General features: G+C 46.9%; 1 protein-coding gene across 1 annotated transcript in view; it reads right to left on the bottom strand.

Annotated features, from left to right (window-relative positions):
* Positions 1–14789, bottom strand: part of BTBD11 (BTB (POZ) domain containing 11) — a 341497-nt gene that overhangs the window by 79594 nt on the left and 247114 nt on the right. The window contains exon 5 of the mRNA XM_011937042.1: positions 826–978. Within this exon, the coding sequence (XP_011792432.1) occupies positions 826–978 (153 nt within the window). The remainder of the gene's footprint in view (positions 1–825; positions 979–14789) is intronic.

Here is a 14789-nt window from a genome sequence, read left to right as displayed (position 1 = left end):
CCTTCAGGGGGCTGTTTCATACTGCAGACCCACTATTTCCTTGCAGAACCCCAATCAGATCTGAAAGGGCAGAAATCTCTGCCCTTGGCCCGGTTGGATAAGCTGTGGAGGAAAGGCAGTTTCTCATCAGGTGGGTAGGAGGGGACTTGAAAATGATGACAATGACACCTGGGAAACAGCTGGGAGTGGGGGGAGTAAGGAAAGTGCATGCTCTTAGCATGTGTGTGCATGCTCATGCACACACACACACACGCCCCACTGGGTTTCTGTGCTTCTTGTATTTAAAGCCAGATTATGACTCACCTGAGTGAATACTTTTATTTCTCTTGCTTTGGCTCAAAATGAGCACCCACGCAAGGGGCTCCTGAGTGACCCAGGAGTAATTCCCACCTTGATGGAGGAGAGCCCTGGATACAGGCCTGAGGAATGCAGAGAGGACCACTCCATCCTCACGCAAGTGAAAACGCAGAGGCGCTCTCTGACCCAGGCAGAAATTTCACTCTGCAAGGTTTGGTTAGAAAACTACAGGAAGACCGGATTTTACTGGGAGAGGAGAGAGAGAGGGAGAAGCTAGGCGCAGAGAGAATAGCCAGAGAGAAGCCACACCGACATCTGTAATCTAAGAATCGGGCCTCGCAGCGTTCTTTAATCCCTGCAACTCCAGGGACCTGCTTATTGTTCAGCCCGCGCCTGCCACTTCAACCAGGGAACCTCCACCCCAGCGCAGCCGAGGTGTGCAGGGCTCTAATTGGAGGGGTGGAGGCTGAGAGCCCGGAGCCCGGAGCCCTCCCTCCCCCGCCGCCCCACGCCGGTCCCCGCGCCTACCTGAGCTGGCGCGGCTCGCAGTCCACGCCGGGCAGCAGCAGCCGGGCCGCCTGGCGGACGTCGTCGCTGTCCATGGAGAAGCTGCGGCGGTGGCCGGCGTGCGCCACGGCCACCCGGATCCACTCCATCAGCGGCGGCAGCACGAGGAAGGGCCTGCGGTGGGAGGAGGGACCCGGAGATGCGCGTTAGGGCCTCCCTGGAGGCAGGGGCTACCGGCTCGGCCCCACCCCCTGCTTGGGGGATCCCCCCCATCTCCCGACTCCCCAGCCCACTCCCTGCCTTCCCTGGAGACCCTGCCTCTGAATTCCAGAGTAGTGGGAGAGCCTTTGGAGACATCCGGACCGCACCGGTGACCCCGGGGCAGGCCCTCTGGAATCCTTGGGCCTCAGTTTCCTCATCTGTAACCTGGGGATAATGTGACTAGGAAAGGCTAGGAGGTAACTGATCTGGGAATATTATCCCTCTCAGCGATCATGTGAACATAAGGATGAGTCACTTGAAGCACCAAGCGCAGGGTCTGGAGCGGCGGAAAACCAATCAGCGCCCCGTGTTATTTCTATTTGGGGCTCCCTGATTGTGGACCCAAGCCTAAGGTGTCCGCTAGCGCTTCCTTCCCATCTGCAGCCTGGTCCCTGTCGTCTTTCTGGAGCTCTTTCAGGCTTCAGCTCTGCCCAGGCAACATGCTGCCAAAAGACTTTAGTACCTGGAAGAGGCTCTCTAAAGAGAGCCAGGTTAACAGGCAGCCTTCCCTCAGACCCAGCCAGGCTGGGCAGCCACCCAGTGGCGCCCACAATTTGAGGCCCCTTGGACCTTGGTCACACCCCTGAAACTCTGAGAGCCTCAAGTTCCCTGCCTGCTAGTTGGATCATGGTAGGCTGTTGCAAGCTTGTTGCAAGCATTAACTGAAACAATGCCTACCACTGAAGGACAACTTTCTAAGTGCAATGCATTTGTGTCATCTTCCTATTTCTTCCAGTGATGATAAACTCTGTCCTCACATTAGGATTACTGGAGAAGATTTTGAAAAAATAATGACACTTGAGTCCTGTCCCAGGCATTCTGATTTAATTGGTATAGGGTGCAGATGGACACAGGTAGTTTTTAAAACCTCCCCATGTGAATTTAATGTGCATCAGAATTATCTGGAGAGTTTGTTAAAATACAGACTGCTGGGTCTCATTCCCAGAGTTTCTGATTCGATAGATCAGGGGAGGTACCCAGGAAATGCATTCCTAACTGGTTCCTGATACGGATGCTGCTGGTCTGAGGACCACATTCTCAAAGAACCCCTGCTCTAAAGTCATCGTGAGAGGGCCTGGGAATCATCTGGCTCTATATCCAGTGATGGTGATTGTGTTCAAGTCCAAGAACTTAATTTTAACAGGCAGCCCCTGCGATTCTGATTTAGGTGGCCCAAGGACCACACTTTGAGAAACGCACTATGTAGATCCAAAAGGTTTCCTGCCATTCAGCAAGGGTCAGACGAGCATGAAGCCAGTGGGGTTCCCCAGGTGCAAAACTGAAGGAGGCCAGGTTGTGTAAATATATTCTGGGCATGTTTCTTGCCGCCCCCCGCCCTGGGGCTGCCATTCAGTCCAGCATGACCACCGTGGCATTGAGAAGAGGATGACAGGTAGATGGGGTTACAAGTCAGCCAGCCCCCTTGAGAAATGCAGATGTCATGAGCTTCCCAGAAGGTTTTTGGTGGCAGGTGCCAGTTTTCCTAAAGTCAGATCTATTTATCCGATGTTAATAATATTCAGCAGCTCAGCCATTTACAGTCATTCATGGTCTCACCTGAATGCCTAGGACCAACCTCTGTGCTAGTTATGATTATGCCCATTTCATTGATCAGGAGAATGATGTTGATTCAGGTTAAGTATCATACCCTGGACCACAAGACTAGCAAGAGCTAGGAGTCAGACCCAAGTTATTTGACTGTATATCCCGTGTGCAGAAACCCCATGTGATATTGACATTCTGTTGTCCAACTTGGTAGCATGCACTCTGTTACTCAGCATGCACCTGTCACCCCAGGGGAGCTGATCAGGTCATGGACTTTTGCTGGTATGCAGTGGGCTAATTCCTGTTCAGCCTCCTGTCTGTAAGGCTTCAAGCCCTTTAAAAATCCACAACACACGTAACCTTCAAACCACAGGCTAAATCCCATTTCTCCCTAGATGTTCCTCCTGACTTTATCCCACTTGAATCCCTCGCATTGTGGGCCTCACCCCAGAGGACTCCTCTGGCCTTACCCACTGCTTCTGCAAATGCCCCATTAGAATGTAAACTCCACCAGGGCAGGGAACGGGGACTTCTTGGATCACCACTCCTGCTGCAGCCCCAGGACGCTGCCTGGCACACTGTAGGCATTTAATAAATATTTGCTCATGTCACAGACTAAGATTTACCAATTTCTTACTGGGTGAAACCAATAAAATTGCGTTTCTGGACCTGTGGACCTATTTGTGGGGCAGAGTCCCAAGGATTTTCTGCCTGAATCAGCCTGCTTCTTACTTAGGCTGTCTCCCTCATTCTCCCATTCTCTCCATCACCTAAACTGAATCAGGCACTCAATAAACACACATTGACTTGAAATTGAATTGGATTCTACTGTCTCAGGTGAGCAGAACTTATTTTTGTCACAGTGTTTCCATCACTGTTGGAAATCAGCCCCAAGTGCTCAGAGAACTCCTCTCTGGATTCGGCTTCAGAGGCGCCTCCCACCATCATTCTTTTGCTCAGTGGCCCCAAAGCACAGCCCACAACCCTGAGTCCCTGGGGGACTGCATCTCCATCACAGAACTGCCCTTGGGCTGCTGCCTTTCATGTTAGATGCCAAGCGAGGCCCAGGGCACACAGCCAACGCCTGGTGAATGCCAAAGAATAGAACAACAACAACAAAAAAGGCTCTGCTGCCTTCAAAATAACACCTTTACCAAGACAGCTGGCAAGCCCCAGAATAAGACACCTTGAACCGCAGGATTCCAGCCTCTCTTGGAATTTTCTATGTACCTATTCTCTCCTTTCGACATTGCCTTCTTTTTGTCACTCTGACCTTAATAGTTTATAAGTTCATGAATTCTTTGCCAGTAACTCATTTAAAAATCTTCTTATCTTGTCTACTCAGAGGGGAAAAATAGCATTATTTGTGATGTTTTCTTTGGAGGAATTGGAGATGGGAAAGAATTCGAGGGCCCTGAGTTGAGGAGAGGGTGGAGAATGCTGAAGAAAAAATCTTGCATTCTCTTTATACATTTTTTTTTAAGAGAACAATGTTCCACTGGTTGTCTCCTTTATTCTGAAGTTGTTTGCAGTGACTAAAACCCAAAAGAAGCTTGAGGAGCTCATGGTTTAGTGAAGTGGTTCTTAGACTTCGTTGAACATCAGAATCACACGAAGAGCTTGTTAAAATGGCAACGGCCGTGATTTTACATCCAGAGTTTGGCTCCGATAGGTCTTGGGGTAGGGCCTGGGCATCTGCATTCTAAATAAGCTCCCCTGGAAATTCTGGAGCAAGGCAGGTTTGTTAATCCCCGACCGGGTGGCCTGAAATGAGCAAAGGAGGGAGATGGTCCACTCAAACAGGACAGTGGCCATCTACATCTTCACTGTGGTGTTAGGAGAGGTATATAGGGTGCGACTGGAGGCTCTGGAAGGAAAAAGCCGTGATGAGCTTCCTGCAGGGTCAAGCCAGCACGTCAGCTCAGGATGGTTGTTGAGCCCAGATTCAAGTAGGAGATGGAGAACGTACATGGACACGGCCTTTCTCTGAAATGGTGAAGAGAGAGCTGGTGATGAGGCTGACCATCCAGGATGGAAAAGGAGTTTGGCTGGGGAGTCTGGGTACTAGAAAGAATGTTACAGGATGTGGGGAAGGCCTGGTTTGGGATTCCGCAGAACTGAATCCCAGCCCTGGATCTGCCAGGAACTCACTGGAGGGCTCCTCTGGCCCATCAACATTTTGGCTTTCAGTGTCTTCGCCTATAAAATGGGGTGGGTTTGGATCAGATGGTCTATTTCAGGGCTCAGCAAACCTTTTCTGTAAAAAGCTAGCTGGTAAGTATGTTAGGCTTTCTGGGCCATATGGTCAGTCTCTGTTGCTACTACTCAACTCTGCCATCGCAGTGAGAACAGCCACAGATGATACACAAATGAAGGAGCTTGGCTGTGTTCCAATAAAACTTTACTTACAAATGCAGATGGTAGGTCAGAGGTGGCTACCATTAGCCTGTTCACTTCTTTCCAATGCTAATATTCTTTGATTCTATTGGAAAAACCAGTTGCTGGGGCTTTAGGAAGTACCTAGTGTGTGGACTAGGGAAGATGGAGAGAAAACCATGAAAGTCCTAATGATAGACAGAAAGTTTTGGGGAGATCAGAAGATAGGACCCTCCCACAAAGAGATCATGGTTGGATATGGGGAATATTGAGCCACAGGTATATCCAGATGTAGTAGATTAAAAGGTATTGAAAGGGTTGCTGAGGGTGAGGTTGGAGACGTGGTAAAGAATGTGGAGTAGGCATGTAACCTAGGAGTGAGAACATCCATGGGGTCTGGAATTCATCTCACACACTAAACTGCCTTGTTCTGGGGTTCAGAGAAAATACCTATTATTATGGGCTGAACTGTGTTCCGCCAAATTCCTATGTTACAGCCCTTGCCCCCAGTACTCAGAATGTGCCTGTATTTGGAGAGAGAGCCTTCGAAGAGGTAATAAAGTTAAAATGAGGCCAATAGAGTGGCCCTAATCCAGTCTGACTGGTGTCCTTAGAAGAAGAGGAGATTAGGACATGAGAGACACCAGGGTAGTGTGTGCACAGTGGGGCAAGAGGGTGGCCATGCCAAGGAGAGCGGCCTCAGAGGAAGACAACCCTGCCAGCAGCTTGATCTGGGGCTTCCAGCCCCTCCAGAGTGGGGAAGAAATCAATTTCTGTTGTTTAAGCCACCTAGTCCATGGCATTTTGTTATGGCAGCCCCAGCAAACCAATATACTTGAGGTTGGACGTTTTGAAGAAAACTTGAGCAAAGGGTCCCCAAACCAAGAAATCCTATTTTGAGGTTTCAGTCTGCAGTAGAGGGGCTTCAACTGGAAGCTCAAACTCCTTAGAAAGCTGATGGTGTCTGGTTTATTTCCTTTGACCTAGTGCAGTAGGGCATGGGGTCAAAGCCATTTGAGGATTGTACAGTGCTGTGGTTAGGAGCACAGGCTCTGGAGAAAGACTGATTGGAACGGGATTCTAGCTCTACCTTCTAGCGGTAGGACCTTGAACAAGATATTTCAATTGTCATGCCTCAGTTCTCTCACTGGGAAAATGGGGATAATAACAGCACCCACTTCAGAGGGTATGGTTGGCTGAAGAATGCCCCCACCCCTAACCCAAGATGTCCACATCCTAATCCCTATAAACTGTGAAAGCTGCCTTATCTGTCTAGATGGACTTTGCACGTGTGATTAAGTCCAGGATCCTCCAAGTGGGCCCTAAATGCAATGCAAAGGGTCTTTATCAAAGGCAGGCAAGAAGGTCAAAGGAGAAAGGAAAAGAAGCAGTGGAAGAGGTTGGAGTAATGAGAGGAGGAGCCATGAGCCAGGTAATGCAGGTGGCTTGTAGAAGTTGGAGAAGGCAAGGAAATAGATTCTCTCCCAGAGCCTCCAGGAGGAACCAACCCTTCCTACACCTTGACTTTAGCCCAGTGAGGGTGATTTTAGACTTCTAGCTGCCAGAACTGTTAAGAGAAGAATTTTGTGTTGTTTTAAGCATCCATGCGTGTGATAATTTTTTACAGCAGTCACAGGGAACAAATAAACAGGGTTATTGGAAGAATTGAATGGGATGATGTATGTAGCGTGGCACCCAGCACCGAGAAAGTGCTTAATAAATGGGGGCTGTTATTATCATCACCACCAACATTGTTTTTAGCATCACTCACCTTCTCCCTGCCAGGTGCAGGAAAAGGCCTTACAACACAGAGCGACATAGAGGGGTGTTCCTGCCTTTTCTTTACAAATAGATGCAAACCTCTGCAATTGCTATAGCCTTCCCTTTGTAAACTATGTGGCCCTGACTTTTCATCTTTGTTATTTGTTGAGTGTTTCTTAGACTGGAGAGGAATTTAGATATTCGTGGTTTAGGAAGCTCATAATTCCAGAGACACAGAGAGTGAAGGAAAAGCAGCTACATTGATAGTAGACCATATCCGGTGCTGGTTTCTATAGCAATACTCATTGTAACATCACTGCATCTGTGGGCACCAAAGCCAGGAAGATGGTAGAGGTAAGAGGTGGCCACAGCTGGTTACTATAGTGATAGCCCTACTGTGCGAGGTGTGGTCCAACTGCCCACGAGGGTGGTTTCTGCAGATGTCCTGGAGTGGGGGAAGCCAAGGTAGTGTTCTAGGTCAGTGCTTCTTAAATGTTTCTGTGCCTTTGAGTCACCTGGGATCTTGTTAAAATGCAGATTCCGATTCAGAGGGTCTGGGGCAGAGCCTGAGCTTCTGCATTTCTTTCTTTTCTTTTTTTTTTTTAGATGGAGTCCTGCTGTGTCGCGCAGTGATCTCGGCTCACTGCAACCTCTGCCTCCTGGGTTCAAGCAATTCTCCTGCCTCAGCCTCCTAAGTAGCTGGGATCACAGGCATGCACCACCACGCCCAGCTAATTTTGTATTTTTAGTAGAGACAGGGTTTCACTATGTTGGCCAGGCTGGTCTTGAACCCCTGACCTCAGGTGATCCACCCGCCGTGGCTTCCCAAAGTGCTGGGATCCGAGGCGTGAGCCACCGCACCCAGCTGAGATTCTGCATTTCTAATGAACTCGAGTAATGATGCAGCTGCTGGTCTATGGAACACATTTTGAGTAACCATGACCCACAGAGAATCATGACTCAAGCCAGAAACCAGGGAAGGTGAATTCTGTTATTAAGTGGGGGAGAAAAAGGGGTCACAGGTCCAGGAGACAATGGAATAGAAGGAGTTGAGTTGGTGCATCAGATTGACTGAGCCTGGTTCATGAGCCTTTGTCAAGCTGCAAGTGAGGTTGGGAAAAGTTAGTGCCTGGTGGCTTCAGTTTTTATCATAAAGGTGGATTCTGTCTCCACCTGGATTCTCATTTAGTCTTCCAACAACCCTATGAAGCACTTCAGTCTTGGGGAGTTTGTTCTGAACCAAGCATTGTCTGCAGACGATTTTGTATTCATAGCAGTATTTAGTATCATCCTGGGAATATAAACACTTGAGAAAGACACCTTGTGATGTTAATTTTATGTATCTACTTGGCTAGGTCACAGTAACCAGATATTTAGTCAAACACTAGTCTGGACATTACTCTGAATTTTTAGATGAGATTAACATTTAAATCAGTAGGCTTTGAGTAAAGCAGATCATCTTCCATAATGTGGATGGGCCTCATCCAAACAGTTGGAGGCATTAAGAGAAAAAAAAGACGGATTTTTCCCCAAAGAGGGAATTCTGCCAGTCGACTTGAGCTGCAACCTCAACTCTTCTCTGGGTTTCCAGCCTGCTGACCTACCCTGCAGATTTTGAACTTGCCAGTATCCACAATCTTGTGAGCCAATTCTTTAAATCTGTGTGTATATATAAAGCATATTAGCCAGGGCTCTCCAGAGAAACAAAACCAGTAGGATATGTGTGTGTTGATCAATCTGTCTCTCTGTCTATCTGTCCACTCACCATCTATTCCTTCCATCCATCCATCCATGCATCCACCCACTCATCCATTCCATCCACACATCCATCCATTCATCCACCCAGCCACCCATCCATCAATCTATCCAACCAGCCATTCATCCATTCATTCATCCACTCACACATCCACCCACACATCCAACCATCCATCCATCCAATCTCCTTTCCACCAACATGTACACACATCCTGTGGGTTCTGTTCCTCTGGAGAAACCTGACTGACACACTTCTGCAATGGGATTTAGTTGCATGCAGGGACACAGCCTTCTCTTTCTACTGCTGATTCTGCCTTCCTCACCATCATACACAACTGACTGAGGCAGGGAGGAAGCTCAGTGTGCTAGATCCCATGGAGGATGACTTCCCCACATCCTGACTACGCACAATACACCACTTGGGAATCATGAAACAGAGGACTCATGGATAGTGTCAGTGCTTTTAGGGAAAAGTAAGCCATTTTGTACCAAAGTACAAGTCTTCTGCAGTGTGAAGGTCAGTGCCACTTACGAGTGATTACATAAATTGCCTGAAATGGGGCAAGTGGGCAAAGGGCACAGGTGAGGAGGTGATTTCTATGGATGGTGCCCAGATGCATATGACTGACCAAGGAAGCATCTCTGGCTTTCCAGTTGCACATCCTAAGAAAGGTGACTTAGAGGGCTGAGGGCTGCAAACAGCGCTGAGGACAGGCAGGTCTAGGCAGAGCGAGCAAAAATGATACATGAATAACAACAACCTCCACCCTGCCTGCAAACAGCTACACATCCCCTAGGCTTCACTTCCCTTCCCATCCCAGAGAAGGATTCCTTTTCTCTTCCCTGCTTCTGCTTCCCTGGGGACTTGGCTCAATCATTTATTTCCCTGCAGTCCCATGACTTTAACCTCCATCTCCTATCTGAATGTCTCCCATCGGTATTTAGGCATTCAACATGCTCCAGGCTCTCACAATTTAAATAGGATGTGAGCAAATGTGAATTCTGTAAGAAGTCATGGTCCTCCTGGAGCATTAGCCTGGATGCTCCATCTAGTTCTCCATCTTCAGGGAGTCTCCAGATCACCTGGAGAGCTGGTGAAAATTGATATTCCTGGGTCTGTACCCTTTTGTTTGGTGTGTTAGTTTCCTATGACTGCTGTAGCAAAATACCACAAACTTGGTGGCTTGAAACAACAATCTGGTGGCCATATGTTGGACTTCTGGCCTCTCACAGCTCTGGAGGCCAGAAGTCCAAAATCAAGGTGTTTGCAGGGCCTCCCCTCCCTCATGGAGATCTAGGAGAGGGTCCATTCCTTGCCTCTCTCAGCTTTTGGTTGTAGCTAGCATTCCTTGGCTTGTGGCTAGTCACTCCAGTCTCTATCTCTGTCTTACATCACTTTCTCCTTCTTTGTGTCAAGTATCCCTCTCTCTTATAAGGATACTTGTGATGAGATGTATGGCCCACTCAGATAATCTAGGAGAATCTCATGTCAACATGAACGGAATCACATTGGTAAAGACTGTTTTTCTTTATAAAGTAGCATTTTCAAGTTCTGGGCATTAGGACTTGATCATTTTGGAGCTATTTGTGATTTACCCTGCTGCACTTGGCATCTGCATCTTATCTCTTATTCTCTGTAGGTATTTTCTGATGCTGACCAAAGGCTGAGACGCTCAGGTCTAGAGAGTGCTAGCTCTGAACTGCAGGATGCTCAGCAAGCTCAGTGTCCATCACATACCATGTGGGGACCAGCCAGCCAGACTGTGCCTCTCTCTGCTAGCTGCTGCCTGTGCCACAGACCAGCCTGGTTTAGGAAGGCAGAGGCCTCTGTGGAGGAACCTGATCTCAAATGGGGTGGGATGATGATGGGGTCCAGGATATAAATGGCCCTGGGAGGGGAGCCACAGCCTCAGAAGTGGAGAAGCCACAGGCTCTGTGTGAGGCTGCCGCAAAACACTCCTTGCAGGCTTGGGCACAAAAAATAAACATCCAGGAGGCAGCAGAGGCTGTACAGCTTCATATCCTGAGAGAGGTGGCTCTAGAAGCCTAAAAGGGCAGGGCCTGGCCTGGTCAGGGCCAAGAGGCAAAAGCCAGGGTGGGCTCCTAGGGGCCACGTGGGCCTGCTTCTGCCTCCAAAAAAAAAAAAAAAAAACCCATAAAAATTAGCAAAAGGCAGCACACAGCCTTACAGAGGAAACCCACTACACTTTCACATCTGGTGCTGATGTGGTAGAAAAGGTATGTACTCTGACGATGTTTGTGCCAGGCTTCATCATTTGCTAGCTGTGGGACCTTGGGCAAACTACTCACCACCTCTGTGCCTCAGTTTCCTCATGTGTGAAACAGGGGAACTGTAAGGCCATACCTCAGGATTATTGTGAAGATTAAGGGAGAGAATGTCAGTAAGGTGCTTAGCACATAGTAAATGCTCAACAAACTTAGCTACTATTGAGGGCTTGTTATATGTGAAGCAAGGCTCTGAGCATTTTTCTGATGTTAGCTCATTTGATAATGACAAGAGCCCTAAAGTAAGTGCTATTATTAGATAATAAAGTAGAGGCACAGAGAGGTTATCTAACTTACCTAAGGACACACAGTTATAAGCAGCAGTGCCAGGATATACCACAGGCAGCTGGGCTCAGAGCCAGGCCTATTCGCCATGCATTATATCATTTCCAGGCAGAGGCGAACAGCACGTGTACAAAGGCCCAGAGGCAGCCTGGAGCCTGGTGCTTTGGACCTCAGCTTGTTGTGACTGGGGCTGAGACACAGAGAGCAACGGAAGGAGAGGGACTGGTGGGAGGCAATGCTGCAGAGAGACGCAGGGGGAGGGGCAGACAGGTAGGGCCTGCAACTTCTGGAATAAAACTGTACGTTCCTAATATTTTTATTCTTCCTCAGATAGGATTGCAGTTGAAAAATACAAAATCAGAAATATATTTGAAAAAAAAACCATCAAGAATGGATTGACATCCAATCCCACTGGAAACAAGAAAAAAAAAAATAGAATGGACTGACAAAAACCCCTCTAAGAACGTAAAACTATAGGTTAGCCATAACCCTTTATATAGAAAGTTAAAAAGAAGGGTCAGGCATAGTGGCACATCCCTGTAATCCCAGCACTTTGGGAGGCTGAGGTGGGTGGGTCACCTGAGGTTAGGAGTTTGAGACCAGCCTAGCCAACATGGGGAAACCCTGTCTCTACTAAAAATACAAAAAATTAGCTGGGTGTGGTGGCGCGTGCCTGTAGTCCCAGTACTTGGGAGGTGGAGGCACGAGAATCGCTTGAACCCGGGAAGCGGAGGTTGCAGTGAGCCGAGATCACGCCACTGCACTCCAGCCTGGGCAACAGAGTGAGACTGTCTTGAAAAGAAAAAATACAAGAAAGGTAACAATGAATGTATTTATACTGTGGCAGAGGCTGCTGGTTTTCCCTCTATACGTGTTCTCCTCTTCTTCCTTAGTAATGAAACTCAGAATCTTTAGTTGGGCTTATGACCATCCAGCATGAAGATTATATTTTTTAGCCTCCTTTGCACCTAGGAGACAAGTTCTTACAATGACGTCTAAGCAGTGGTTCCTTGTGAGACTTCCAGGAAGGGCCCTAAAGGGAAGAGGCCTAACCTTCTCTAGTCTTCCTTCTATAAGCAAGACTGTGGACATGATGGCTGGTGCACAAGCAGCTAAACTGGACCATGCGGTGGAAGACACTTATTGATAAAGACAGAGCAACAAGATAGAAGCAGCGCCTGGACTTCTGACCATTGCTTAAGTGGCCATACCTCCCCTGGATTTTTTACTTCCAGGCTTTGTTTGTATGATAAACTTCTATCTTGTTTAAACACCAGTTATTTGCGCTTTCTGACACTGGTGGCTGAATCTAAGTGATGCTTCTATCAATTCCTATAACATTTAAGTTAGATCTCTGTTTCTCCTATTGTGTCAACATGGATTCATGTTTCTTCCTGTTTACAAAAAAGGACAAAGACCTTTCCTTTTAACAGTTATTGTCTAAACACTATGAACTTGTTGTAAACTTGAGACTCTATATTTGTTCTCAGAAACCACAGTTGTGAAAATATTTGTTGCAATGAATTGTTTTTGTTCATTTAAAGGTGTGAGCTATGTCACAGGAAGCTGAATTTGTTCATCAACCTTGTGAAAATTTACCAACCATGGCTTTGAACTTCTCATGTTAAGCCAATCAAGAAAAAATAACAATATAGACAATCTAAGAGTCAGAAACACATCTCAAAGTCTTTATCCTTGCAAACATTGTCTTGCAAGTGAACATTTTAAATTTAAAATTAACAGATCAATTGTAAACACCAAGCAGAATCTCTTTCTTCCACAACCCAAACCAGAAAGGAACGTAAAGGAGAGGTTGAGCAGTTCAGACCTTCCCCCATGCCATCTTTGGTGTCCTTGCCACTGGGTGGTGGCTTTGAGAAGATGATATTCTAGTTCCCTTGTAATAAACTGCTTGGACTCACATCACCCTGCATTTGGCAGTATGACAGAATGGGTTAAATGTGTGCTTCAGCCCTAATCAATCAGAACCCTACTTAGGAAAACACAGGCTTAGCTATTCCCTGGGTCTCCTGTGTCACTATAGAATAATTCGTGCACTGAGTCAGAAGCACGTTTGGACCAGCTCTGGTATTAACTAGCTGTGTGACTTGTGTACCTATCTGTTCCATCCCCTGGGCTTCAGTGTCTTCACAGGTGGAGTTAGGAGACCACAGAACCTTCTCTTCTAGCTTAAAATGACAGTACCATATTTTGAGAGAAAGAAATAACAAAAATATTAATATAAGGAAGCTAGGGGGAAAAGCCTGTGAGGGTAGCTTCCAATAGAATTTTCTGTCCAATAAAATTTTCTGCTCTGATGAAAAATGTTCTATATCTGTGCTGTCCATTTCGGTAACTACAAACCTCAGTGGCTACTGAAGACTTGAAATGTGACTAGTGTGATTGAAAAACTAAAATTTTAACTAATTTAACTTTAAATAGCCACATGTGTCAGTGGCTATCCTCCTGGACAATGCAGCTGTAAGAGATGTCTTTTGGGTCAGTACAATTTCAGACCAGAATCCCAGCCAAGTAGGGTAGTGGAAAGGGGGCTATGGTAGATATTAGGCAACCTGGATTTTTGACTTTGTCTTTCCATTATCATGATCTACACACATCATCATCACTTTTACCATGATTTTATAGCTCCCACCATTTCTTGAGTGCCTATAATATTCCAGGCCCTGTGCAGAATGCTTAAATATATATAATATTCGTATCTTACAATGATGAACAAACTGTTACAAGGCTTGGCAAGATTCAGTAACCTGCACAGAATATCACAGTTATTGGGGGAGAGCTAGGGTTTAACCTCAAGTCTGCTAGAATCCAAAGTCCGTATGTTTAGTCATTATTTTATTGCTTCTCCAAAGACCAGTGTGACATTGAGTCATTGAGCACTAAGATATAGTCACATGTCACCTAGCAACCAGGATACATTCTGAGAAATCCTCTGTTAGGTGATTTCATCATTGTGTGAGCATTAGCACATCAATACATCAAGAATGTACATCAAGAGTCCACTTACACAAACCAAGATGATATAGCCCAACGGTCCCCAGGGACAGTCCCTTTTTGGCACCAGGGACTGGTTTCATGGAAGATAGCTTTTCCACGGATTGGGGGAAGAGGGGAATGGTTTTGGGATGAAACTGTTGCACTTCAGATCATCAGGCATTAGATTCTCATAAGGAGCGCAACCTAAATCCTTTGCATGCGTAGTTCACAATAGGGTTTGTGCTCCTGTGAGAATCGAACGCGGCCTGTGATCTGACAGAAGGCAGAGTAATGTTCATTTGCCTGCTGCTCACCTCCTGCTGTGCAGCCTGGTTCCTAACAGGCCGTGGAATGGTACTGGTCTGTGGGCCGGGGGTTGGGGATCCCTGGTGTAACCTACTACACACCTAGACTCCAAAGGATAGGCTGTTGCTCCTAGGCTGCAAGCCTGAATAGCATGTGACTGTACTGAATACCATAGGCAGCTGTAACACAATGGGAAGTATTTGTATAACTAAACATATTTAAATGTGGAAAAGGCACAGTAAAAATACGGTACCATAATCTCATGGGACCACCCTTATGTATGTGGTCCATTGTTGACTGAAATATTGTCCCATGGTACAGGACTGTACTTCAGTTCTTCACCTGTAAAGTGAGGAGACTGGGCCATATGAACTCTAAGTTCCACTTGTAGAAAGGTCATGATTCCTATACCC

Source organism: Colobus angolensis, unplaced genomic scaffold, assembly GCF_000951035.1.
Source record: "Colobus angolensis palliatus isolate OR3802 unplaced genomic scaffold, Cang.pa_1.0 Scaffold10, whole genome shotgun sequence".
NCBI lineage: Eukaryota > Metazoa > Chordata > Mammalia > Primates > Cercopithecidae > Colobus > Colobus angolensis.
The sequence above is the reverse complement of the archived record's forward strand: the minus strand, read 5'-3'. Positions and strand labels throughout refer to the sequence as shown.